The sequence below is a fragment of the Lissotriton helveticus genome, chromosome 7 (assembly GCF_964261635.1).
Source record: "Lissotriton helveticus chromosome 7, aLisHel1.1, whole genome shotgun sequence".
In the NCBI taxonomy this organism is placed as follows: Eukaryota; Metazoa; Chordata; class Amphibia; order Caudata; family Salamandridae; genus Lissotriton; species Lissotriton helveticus.
In genome coordinates this window covers 276,881,955-276,894,592 of record NC_136068.1, presented here as the reverse complement: position 1 = coordinate 276,894,592, position 12,638 = coordinate 276,881,955, and the positions used below count along the sequence as shown (strand labels likewise).

General features: G+C 46.1%; 1 protein-coding gene across 3 annotated transcripts in view; it reads left to right on the top strand.

Moving 5' to 3' along the window:
• The window catches only part of ZNF217 (zinc finger protein 217), a 143,482-nt gene that overhangs the window by 70,556 nt on the left and 60,288 nt on the right, over nucleotides 1-12,638 (top strand). For all 3 annotated transcript variants that reach the window (XM_078652053.1, XM_078652054.1, XM_078652055.1), the window contains one exon: nucleotides 6,101-6,231. In XM_078652053.1, the coding sequence (XP_078508179.1) occupies nucleotides 6,101-6,210 (110 nt within the window). In that variant the 3' untranslated portion in view covers nucleotides 6,211-6,231. The remainder of the gene's footprint in view (nucleotides 1-6,100; nucleotides 6,232-12,638) is intronic.

The window sequence follows — 12,638 nt, the reverse complement described above, 5'->3', positions numbered from 1 at the left end:
TTTATCTAAAACTTTTAAGGACCAAACCTCCTTTCTCTCTCCTTAATAGTACCTGAGGGCAAAAAAAATATATCTCTTTCTAAAGGAGATGCCCGATCTTCATGCAAGATTCAGTGAAAAGTGCTCCTTCAAGCACTTGCACAATTTATTTAGTTTCCAGATTTGGACTTGTTTGGAACAGCTCTTGCAGCCATCCCATCTGCCCCTAAACCAGGAAATAGACTGAAGATCTGCCTCTAAAAAGAACAAAAAAAATAAATCTTATAAACAAATGTATTGGGTCCCACCAAACCGTCAACGACTAGACCATCAGTCGACACAGCTGTTTTTTTTTTTTTTTTTTTTTTAGTTCAGCAGCTGAGACACCTTGGCAGGCCTTTTGGCCATCTGATGCCCTAATTATCTGATGGTGAAAAACCTGGCTTTAAATTTATCTGGTCAATTGCTATTCCATTCTCAAGTAAGTTCTGTGGTGGGCACTTGTTTTGCCCTTCTTCGGAAGTTTCTGTTCTTATTGTCCTTTGTGGCCAGACAAGTGAATCAAGCCCTGATCATGTCTGGTCTTGCCTATGGGAACTCTCTGTTCAGGCATGCCCAAATACCTGACTACTGGGCTGCAGCTGGTCCAGAATGCAGCGGTGTGGACTATCTTTGGGCTCTCCCATGACTCATGTGTCAAGTCTTCTTAACCGCATGCGTGCGGCCGCTATTTTTGCGCTGTGCGGCTTTTTGCGAACAGCCGTGTTACATGATGAGCTGAGCTCGTCATGGGCATGCGAGCGGTGCAACTCCTGACAAGCTCAGCTCGTCATGCGCATGGAAGGGGTTAAGAGTCTTTACTGGTTGCCGGTAAGACTCCTCTTGTGACCCAGAAAGCCCTATACGGAACTAGCCCAGGCTTTTCTATGCCCCCCAGGGTATCCTTCGCTCTGCGAATCCCCGCCTTGACAGAATCCCGCCAATCAGGAAGGCATGGTCTCTGGTCAAAGCCCATTCTTTCTTGGGCCCCTCCCTCTGTAACAAACTGCCTTTGACCCTCCGATGTATCATGACAGCACCTGTAATTCAGAAAAAGCTTAAGACCTAATACATGGCTTTTTTCCAGCTGCTAGTTCCTTTCTTCCCCTGCTGTCACCCTTTCAGCAGTAGAGCCAGGACACTCCCAGGAGTAACAGTTGCGCTATTTAAATAACCCCACATAGACATAGACCCAGTGCGTGCTTTCCATATAGAAACCCGCGCAGCATTGCAACAGTGACCATGCCGTTGACTGGAGAAACTATGCTGATGACTACAATACCCTCTATGACCATTCTGTCGAAGTGATCAAATGCAGTTATCACACCTCTGCATTCACCATTGAAGGTATCCGCATTACAACCGACTTAGATTTTGCAATCTGATCAGGAAGATGAAGCAAGTGAATATGGTTCGCAAACTATGTATAGCCTAACAAAATTGAATTATGTATGTCCTGGTGTTTGGAGAGAACGTGGCAGAAGACTACTTATTCAAACTAAGATTACTGTAGGAAGCTGGCTTTTAATGTGGTTGTTCCAATGTAAGGGCACACCATTGAAAACGTACAGACAACCCTTATTGGTTTACTGGGTTAAATTGATAATCTCAGGTGATCTATTTGTTTTCGTGTGGTAGAGCAGTTTAGGCTTATCAGAGGGTAGAGTTAAGCATTTGTTGTACACCCAAAGTTAGTAAATGAGACGCACACTCTAGAATAAATTTGAGACCAATTTAGAATAATAACTCCGATTTTTACCACAGCCTATTATTCTTATAAATTGCAGACCTGCTGTCCATGCACATGTACCCCAACCTGAACTTAAAAATTGTAAATGCATACACCACACCTGCAGCATCAGATCTATATAGTCATTTTATGCTCACGGAAATACCACTATCTTACTTGGAACACAGTACTTGGTTGCTTGGCACCCTCCCACACCTGTACACATGAGTGCCCTCAGTAATGATGGGGTGACCTGGCTGGTTAAAGCTGGATATGTCTTATCCTTATGCAAACACAGACTTTTTACAAATCTCTAGTTATATAGATGGTTAACACACCTTGCTAGCACAACCTGCAAGGATTGGCCCACTGGGACAAACCCAGGTGCCTACAGTACCTACAATAAGTCCTATAATTGTTCACTCAGTTATGGTCAAAATATCCACTAATCGTGAGGAAATTCGTATCACTCCATATGTAGATCAACTTGAAACTGTGTTTACTCTTATGGGACCACAAGACAAACACATAATCTTTACGATGTGATTACCCCATGGAATACGTCCTGCTATTGGAGACTACCAGCTAGGGGACAGTGTTCACATCTGTCTATACACTCAGTCATGGCACTCCCTCAATGTCAGTCTTACCACACATTTTAAAACAATTACACACCGACACTGGACAGCTGCTGACCTGTATTTGGGGATGAAGCTAATGGCTAATGTTCCCGTAGTGTCTGTGATGTTTCTTCATTAAAGGTGAAGCAGGTTCTCTGGCTATACGAGAGTAGCTCACAACTGTAGCAGTAGCCGACCATAAATGCGAGTTGCCCATAATTATTGCTGATGTCTAAACATCCTTTGGACACAATGATTTGGGAACCAAAACTACTAAAGCTCCTCTTGGCAAACCTAGCACGCATATGGAAGCCACGCCCTCCTGTGAGTCCGTTAAAAAAAACATGGGATAAATTCAACCAACCACTGAAGGGTATACCTTTCGGAGGTTCTCCACCCCCAGAGTCCTCGGAGAGGCCGTACGATTTTCATAACTGCAAAAAATCAAAACTCCTGATAGGTGTTGGGTTCCTGATAGACGTTCTCCTCCTTCCTTTCAGTAATCGTCTGACAAGCACTACCACTGAGGAGGGCTATTTGAACACAGACAAGAAGTATACGTGAAACCTAATAGGGAGACACAACGCTCATCTGTAGTTAGGGTAAAAAAGGAGGAAAAGCTTCCTCAATATAAAGCCTCTTCTCAGAAAAAGAAAGTAGCGTCTATAACCTCTAATTATGCCACAGACACTGAAAACCCTCCTCCTGAATGTGAATTGGGAGGGGACTATCCACCATGTGGCAGAAGTCACAATAGTGCGCCATAATATCCAGGTGTTTTTGGTAGTGCAAGCAACCGATACTTATATTACAGTTGAGACCCCAGACAGCCACGTATCCCTTCCAGGTATATTATATGATCTAGACATTCAAATTGAGGGTGACATACCGCGCACCAACCATATTCTGTGAAAATTAAATGTTATATTATGACCTTCTTCTTGCGGAGGTTGAGTGGCCCCTACAGTCTGTATAAACATCACCACATAAATCTTCCTTTTCTGCTCTCTTTCCCTGGCCAAGTTACACATGCTTGCTGGGCAAAATGGGCTCTTGCACTAGCCCTTGCATTAAATCACAATCATATTGGCTGTGATAAGGATTCTCCTGATCATGTAATTCCTTTATGATCCAGCCCACAAGTGCAACCACAGTATCCTATTAAACAGGATGCTAAAGCACCTGTTAAAGAAATACTCTCTCAATTGGAGTGCCAGGGAGTAACTGAACACGGTGTCTCTCAAATGAATAATCCACTTTATCCGTTTTTTTTTAAAACCGGATCATTCCTAACTACAAATGTTTAAATAGTCATACACTCACTTTTGTAATACAAAATACACACAGTACGGCACTCATAAACAATATAATCAGTAAAAACTACAAAAGAACCTTGGATGTCTCCAGTGGCAATGTAGTGCTTGAAAGCAGAGATTGGACAGCGTTTCCGCTCTTGGTTTTCAACTGAAATACACAAGGTTCCCAATGGGCTATAAGAACAGCCCGTTGGCTCTTTTCTTTCCGCGCCTACCAGTTCAGCTGTGTGAAGAGAGCTATCCTTTATCACTTCTAGAAAGGCTTTTTTTCGACTTTTTGTTTACTTTTTTTGCCATGTAGGATTTGCTTCCTTCATGTCCAAGAAGTCTGGATTCAAGCCGTGCAGCGCCTGTCCCCATGCCGTCTCTTTGACTTGTCCCACCTGGTTTGTCTCTTGTGCCTGAAACATGACCACGATTCGAAGTAGTGCTTCAACTGCTGGGCCATGGCTCCGAAAGCTTTGAGTGAGTGGTCCCTAAAGCTGCTTGCAGGTCTGCGCTTGGCACTGCCTCGGTCACCCCATAGGTCTCATTCACGGTACCAGTTGAAAGGAAGGTCCGGGCACCCCTCTGGGAGTGCCAAGTCTTCGTCCTCCCTCTCGAAGTTGCTGACCACAGTCTACACAATAGGTGTCATTCCCCACCTTACAATAGCACAACCTAACTTCCCGTGTATAGCGCGATGCTCCCCGTGGTTCCAAATGTAGGATCCCTTGGGTGCAACAACGCCATTGATAGCATGCCTACCAAGAGTGAAGTGTATATATAACTTACCCATCCCAGTTACCTGCCAACACATGTACTATTCTCATTCGCTTGCAGCTTACCCTCCCCGGTTACCTAAGATGGTATCTGCATTCCCAGCTTCATCTATCATCTTCTAGACATTGAACTGAATCAACATTCACCATCGTCTGTACATCAATGACTTTCCAGCAACTGCCTGGCCTCCGTAGGAGAAATATCTCTTCCCTTGCCAATCAACTCTTAAATGTGCTGGGGGCAGCAAAGCATATTCCCACCCTTAAGCTCTGAGTTTCCGTTTAACTTCTACACAGCGACCGGCCAGAGCTCGGTCCAAAACCAAACTCTGCCCAGGCCTCCTATACACAAGTTAGCCCAGGGCTATTCTTTAAAGTTGTAAAGGGCACTTCCCCCTTGGCCCTTCAGTATCTTTCAATGGGTACTCTTAGTTGCAATTGTAAGGGCCCTAATGTCCTCTCACCACAGGGCAAGGAAAAATAATGCACCAACAGTAGAGAGCAAGGAGGGACCCCCCACCCCCGTCCACCCAGCCAGTAGATCAACTCCGCTGCCTGGTTGCTGCTGCAGTTCCCAGGGCTAAATACTACCCTAGTCAGCTGGAGAAATCCGTTATGTATGGCCCGTCCGTGCTCACTGCATATTCCTCTAGCAGTTATTATCGCAGGCCATGCAGTAAATGGGCCCTGCAGTCATCGTATCGTCAGTCGTCTTAAGGGCCTGGGGCACTACTGCACATTGACTGGCTCTTGTCTCTGGGTAAGAGCAGGGGCATTGTTATTTATGATTACAAGTGCAATGACTGGCGGTCGTAACACACCCCGATCTCTCAATGCTGAAGCCGTCCGGTTACTCCCCGGCTCTGTCCGTGTGGCTTCACTGCTCCGAGCGAGTCTGCGGGTACTCCCTGCGACGGTCTCTGGCAGTAGAGTTGCACACCAGCACCATTTATTGCCGCTGTTTGCTGCCGCCTCGCTCTCCAACTCTTTGCCTCTTTTCAGGCTCCCGGGTTTTCCTCTTTGCCTCAGTCTGGCTTCTCCCTCCAGTCCGCTCTAACTGCTTGGATCAGCATGCCCCATCTGACCCGCTCACTCACCCCTATAAACCGCCGTAGTACAGGCTCCCAGCAGGCATCAATGAACTCGTTGGGTGGTGGCCAATCTGTGAGTCAGAGGGGGGGGTCACACGAACTGCTGGTTGCCGGAGTCCCGATCAAGCAAGTCTGCTCAGTTGGCCATCTTGGCTCCGCCCCGCCAAATGTAGGCAAATATCTTCGAGGACAGTATGTGGTATTATTAAACATCTACTGGAGCAGAATTTCAGGAGCATCTTTTAACCCCTTCCATGCTGCAGCGATTTTCCCCGTGTGCTGCAAAATCGCGAGTGGATGGGTTTGACGGCCCCCAGCCGTCATCAGCACACGAGCACCGTAGTGCATGACGGATGGGGGCCGTCATCAGCATGCAAAAGGTTAATAATGGTATAAAGTTTGTTTATTTTTTTAATTGCTCCTTCAGTTGCAAGCTATGGTGCTACTAGAGTTTAATACAGTTTCAAAATATGAAGTCATTGTTTTTGTGTAATTAAAAGTCAAAATTTCATGACCTTTCTTCCTAGTGTTTGATATTTTTCATTTAATTATATTCTTGTTTCAGGAAAAATGACAAATGCTTATCAACATTTACCACATGGTATGCTGCCAAAGCGAAACTACGAGGGCCTTGTTAGTAAATCACATTATGGAACAAATGATAAAAACACGTGATGAATTTCTTCTCAAACAATGGTATGTAATAGGTTTATGTCTGCTGCTAAGAGTATTTGTGTTTTTAGCTCCACTTATTTCAAACTTGAGAGCCGTGTCACTTCATCCAAACCAAATTCTGTCTTTTGTGTGATAGTTAAAAGTTTATCCAGTGCAAATAATTACCTCACCAAGAGTTTACTCTTGTGGACATTGTTCAATGATTTCATGTTCATGCTTTCACTGCAAAAGAGGGGTACCTTCATTACAAACCATTTTGAAATAAGTTTACGCCTGATCTGAGCCTCATAAAGTAATCTGCAGTTTATCAACTTGAAATGTTCTTCTACCATTTCAGAGAACACTCCTGTTGAGATGGTCCATTTCTCCAGTATTGGGGTGCCTTTCACAGATTCACATGCCTGAATCATTCCCCGTCGTCAGAGTGGGAGTCCCACGGTACATAAAAAAGCAATAATATGCAATAATATCCTTAGAAAAACTTGGTAATAACCAACCAGGAAGTAAAGTAGCCCAAGCTACCGTAGAAAAAACTTCCACACTCCTGACTATCCTAGTCATTTTGTATAGTCCAACCCGCAGCCAATCAGGCGACAGCACCCACCAGAAAGTCTTCCCCAGAAGCTCAGGCTCTCAGATTTTCTACCGCACGTCGTGTGAAGGGAGTCTCCCTGAGCTCTGCTCAGTTTTTTCTTCGAAATTTCTACATTCTGCAAGTATTTTTTTCACTTTTCTTCAAAGAAGTCTTTATTTTCAACTCTGCTTCGCCTGTGGAAAGCTTTGCTCTTTTTCTAAGGACCCTCACGATACTCCTGTCTTTTTTTTTTTTTCTGAATTCAGGTGAGGTGTCGCAGGTTCTGTGGAACCCATTTCTCAAAGGACCTTTGAGAACGGAGAGGCCCGTCTCCTTCTGTGGCTACACGAGTTGTAGACTTTCTGACACTCCTGTCTCTGACATTGAGTGTTTGTTCTGGACAGGCTAAGTCCTCTCTAAGCGTGGGTGTGGAACTGAGATTCTTCTTTTTGGCCTCCAAGGATAAAGCAGGATCCTCTGGATATTGTTTCCCCACGGAGTCTGCTGGCCTCCACGCCTACTGGACATGGTCTCTGGCGTTTCAGACTCTTACTGCCACCTTTACACTATAGAAAGGTGCCAGTTCATCGACACGCCTGTCGACGATGAAAGATTCCGTCGTCGTCACTTTGTCGAGGACGACATTGAGTGTGTCGACGAGTCTGAAGGCCATCTTCAACTTCTAAGTTGCCGTCGACGGTGGCCTCGTCGTCATCGGTGGTGGCTCCGTCGACGACTGAGGACAGTGCCCTCTCGTCGACTGTAGGCTCGTTGACGACCGTTTAAGCCTAGTCGACGGACTCGTCGACGGTGGCCGCGTCGTAGACGGTGGCTCCGTCGACGACCGTCAAATAAGCCTCGCCGACGGTTGTCCTTGTCGACGGTTGTCCTTGTCGACGGTTGTCCTTGTCGACGATTGTCCTTGTCGACGATTGTCCTTGTCGACGGTTGTCCTCGTCGACAGTTGGCCCATTGGCGACAGTGGGCTCGTCAACAGTGGGCTCGTCGGCGGTGGACGGTGTACTTCATCGGCGGTGGACGGTGTACTTCGCCGGCAGTGTACTTCGTGGACGGTGTGCGGCGGACGGTGTACTTCGTCAACGGTGTACTTCGTCGACGGTGTACTTCGTCGATCATTGGCTTCGTTGATGGTGGGCTCGTCGACGGTCAGCTCCGTAGACGATAAACTTCAGCAATTACTTCGACTATATCAACTTTATCCAACAATTGACTTTGTCGACGATGGAAAGCTTCGTCGACGGTTGGCTTTGTCAAGGGTTGTCGTTGTCAACAGTTAGCTGTGTTGACGCAGATGGCCTCCTTTACGGTTGGCCTCATCGCCGGTTGACCCAGTCAACGGTTGGATTCGTCAACAGTTAACCCAGTGGGCAGTTGGCTATATGCACAGTGCTCTTGTAGCCTATTTATTAGTCGTAAACTGCTTTTCCGCTACATCAATGTGATGGCTCCTTACTCAACGCCATCATTTCTTGGCCTGGCTAAAAACTTAGCCAGACTCTCAGCCTCTGGGGCCTTAAGACCAGAATTATGTTTTTCAGACGACGAGGCTGCCATGTCCTGTTCCATGGCGAAATTATACCCTCTCTTACACCTGAATCTCCATTACATTACCCTCCGGTGGATATTGGAAGATCAAACCTCCTCATGGAGAGAACGGCGACTCGCTTTCATCTTCCCCTCGTCACGAGGAAAGAAGCAGATCGTTTTTCTCTTTGATTTTACAATTAACTACGGACACAAGTTTGTTCAGTTCCTCTGATACCTTTTTATTTGACAAGAGGTATTTGACTCTTCCTGAGCCCAAGATCTGCGCTGGCGGTTCTTTCACGCCTCCAACACATTTAAAACGCCAGACAATTCACCTGCTTGTCTTGTCTCTCAACTACAACCTAACTCATCTTTTGCTCGGGCGGCCCAGCGGCGTCCTCGCAATACCGCTTCTCCTTTGACGTTTTTCTCCCGACCGGGAAGGTCGATGCCTCGTATTATTGGGGGGAAAAAGTTCTCCACAATAGCTGGAACCACAGTTTCAGCAGGCAATTCTTTAGCCATTTTGGGCAGGTACCACTGCCAGAGGTAGTCTGGCATGATGGCACAGGTAGCCCTTCTTCCCAAATCCTCCTCGGCTGAGGCTTCAAGGATCCTGCAGAAGAATGGAAGAAATGCATCAGAAACAATAGACCGTGCAGTGCACATTGCGTCTCCAAGTTTTTAGACCGCTCGCAGCAGCGGCAGTATTGCAAAGACAAGGTTGGCAGAATGCTCGGTTTTTCGCCCAGAGTTGCAGACAACAATAATGGACATACCTTTTATGGGTAATCCCTCTTTGGTCAACATGTTGAGCGGACACTGCAGTCACTACCCGCGCCTTCGGTTCTCTCCAGTACAGAAAGCAGCCCTTTCGTGGTGCCCGAGGTTACTGTTCCACATCCTCTTTTCCAAGGAGTTCCACCCAATATCACTCCTACAATCGGAACCAACTGCATTATTTGATTCTAAATCGTATACAGGAGGTAATTCTTCCAGGAAACAATGACTTGCCTTAGAACCCACCCTTAATCCATCCCAAAAAGACTAATGGTGGAATTTTTCTCTTTTATTCCATTTGGTCAATGATGCCATTTGTCTGTTGGGGGTTCTAATAGTTGTGTTGAAAGGGCACCCTCTAGAATTTTGGCAAATTCCCTTTTGCTACACCTTCAAAGGGGACCTGTACCTCCTCATCTACGCGAGTCGTTTTGCACAAGTGTCTATTTTGATTCACTTTTGATGATACACTTTTGATTTTGATGAGTGGTTCCGAATCTCCAACAACAGAGTTAGGGTTTACTCTCAGTTCCTCATCAAAAAGCAAGTCAGGAAGAAAGTGCCCGATTTTAGAACTTTGTGCAAACTTTTCAAATGTACCTCAAGAAGGTCCTAAAGTTCTACTGCCAGAACGACTTTATAATTACACTCGACCTCCAGGATGTCTAATTTCATGTGCCAATCCTTCTAAAGCATAGGAAGTGGCTACACTTTACGATAGGTACAAACCTTTTCAATTCAAGGTCCTACCTTTTTGGACTTCGGTCCGCTCCACGTGTCTTTATGTGGATCCTGGCACCAGTGGCAGCCTGTCTACGTCTGCAAGACATACAAATTTATCATTACTTAGACGACTGTTTAAGAAGGGCGCGCTCTTATCAACAAGCAGTCCAGCACACCCAGACTTGTCAGTCAATATTTCAAAACCTGATTTTCAAAAAATCATGACAAGTCCCTACTAGTCTTAGCTCCGATATGAACATTTCTCGGAGCATCAATCAATACAAACCTAGCATGGGTTTTTGTGTCACACGAACGACAGGCCTGCATCTCCCACTTGATGGTTCTTCTACGTAAAAAGTCAGTTTCAGTAGATCCTCAGTCATTCCTGGCCACTGCCTCCACCTGCATCCAGTTGGTTCCCAACTGCAGATTACACATGAGAAAATGCTAGAGGAGCTAGACAAGCAGTGGCGACAACTATCTGGCTCATTCAACGACAACATCTTATTTGCCTTTCGAATGAGGACACCGCTAGGCTGGTTGGCCCACGCTCCCAGTGTCGCAGCAGGCCGCTCCCTCCTCAGACGCTCTACCGCTCACCCTTACCAACGATGCCTCTCTGGAAGGTTAGGGAACGCACCTTCAGGGTTTTTTCCATCAAAGGCAGATGGACGCCTCTCCAACGCACGTCATACACTAACCGCTTGGAGCTGTTATCCAGTTTCCTGGCTCTGAAAGCCTTCCGCTTCCTAGTGCGAGAGGAATCCGTGTTAGCGTGTACAGACAATACTATCGCTATACACTATCTCAACAAGCCAGGAGGTACGCGATCATTGTCGCCTAAACAAGCACAACACATTTGCGAATAGGCCATTCACCATCGCGTTGATATTTCTGCAATACATGTTCCAAGGGTCTCGAACGTCATGACTGAGTCCCTCAGCAGATCCGCCTAGGACAACCACGGGTGGGATCTCCACCAACAGACCCTGGACCACATCTTATGCCTGGGGGGGCCAACCAGACCTGGATCTGTTTGCATCGCCTCTCAACCGCAAATGCCTATACTATACAATCTGGCTTCCCCACTAAAGATCGTGCGGAACTGCATTAGATGAACTCGTCAACAGTATTTGCATTCGCTTTTCCGCCGATTCTGTTTATGCCTCGTCTCCAGCTGAAAATGAGGTTCTAACCATGTCACATCCCACTCTTTGTGCTCAGACGGCCTCGCCGACCGTGGTGCACGGGTCTCCTCCTACTACCTTGCTGCGAACCTATCACGCTTAGCCCTCTGCCGCACCTTCTGACAGTGCAGTATGGACGGATTCGCCATCCACATTCCTCAGGCCTCAAGCTCGCGGCTTCAACCTGAGCACTCTTCCTCACTTGTGCATTGCCTCAGACTGAAGGGAGGTTTCTCGCGAACGCAAGAACCCCTCCACTACTTGGGTATATAAACTAAAATGTAAACGCTTTGGTATCTGGTGCGAGTCTGTCTGCATCAATTCCGTGCACGCTACACCAGAGCAAATCCTACCTGTTTTTCTCCTTATGGCAAAGTCAGCCCTTTTTCTCATTTCGTCTTGAAAAGTACTGGCTGCACTTCTCGTTTTCGCCATGACGGATTCAGGTCTCTCTATTCCTCCCTGATTATTCGCAAGTTCTTTTAGGGCCTCTACAGGATGTGCCGGCCCATCGGGCGTTTCCCCACCTACTTGGCGCCTCAACGTCGTATTGACCCAGCTTCACTAAGCTTCTTTTGAACCAATCCATTTCACGGATTCGACATTTCTAACATGGAAAGTTTCCCTCCTACTCGCTCTCACGTCTTTCCGACGTGTGAGACCTAATCAAGCTTTTACTATCAAACATATTTACCTTCAACTTCCAAATGACTCTGGTGCTGCACACCAATCCACTATTTATATTTATTGTTGGCTTTGACTTCATCTAGAAGAGTCCGTGATGTCCAGGCTTTCACTGTCCATCCACCTTTCTTACAGTTCACGTCTAATTCAGTAGTGCTCCGCACAAACCCAAAATTTATGCCTAAGGTGCCTTTGGACTTTCACCTGAACGAGCCAGTCATCTTAAGGACATTTTTTTTTCCTAATCCGCAATCCCCTGCGGAAAGGGCATTGCATACACTTGACATCAGGAGATGTTTAAAGTTCTATTTACAGAGGATCTCTGCAGTACGCAAATCTGATCAATTGTTCTTCGCTTATGGAAGGATACGACAAGGACATGCAGTGTCTAAACAAACCATAGCTAGATGGATCTCTGCAGCTATTGACTTTTGCCATATACAAGCAGGAAGACCTTTACAGGCAACTCCAGGGGCTCATTCTACAAGAGCTGTGTCTTCCTCGACTGCTCTTTTAGCTGGAGTTCCTCTTCAGCAAATCTGCAGAGCAGCAACCTGGTCCAGCAGGCATACTTTCACCAAGCACTATTGTTTGGATGGAGCCAGCGAAACTGATGCTTCTGTGGGTCAAGCAGTTCTGTGTAATCTTTTCAGATAAGGATAGCCTCTGTTTCCCTCCTCCTCTTTACTGCTTTACAGACACTTATTTCATGCCGATTATTATGTACATTCTTATGTAACTGTACATTTTTCATGCTTTTAGGAATGAGGCATTTCATTATGATTATGGGTTTTTCATATGCACAAACTTATGCTACAAATAGCGTCTTCCAAGCATTATTATATACTGCTATCTACTCTGATTCAGGCATGTGAATCTATGAAAGACACCCCAATACTGGAGAAGAACAATAGTTACTTACCTGTAATCTG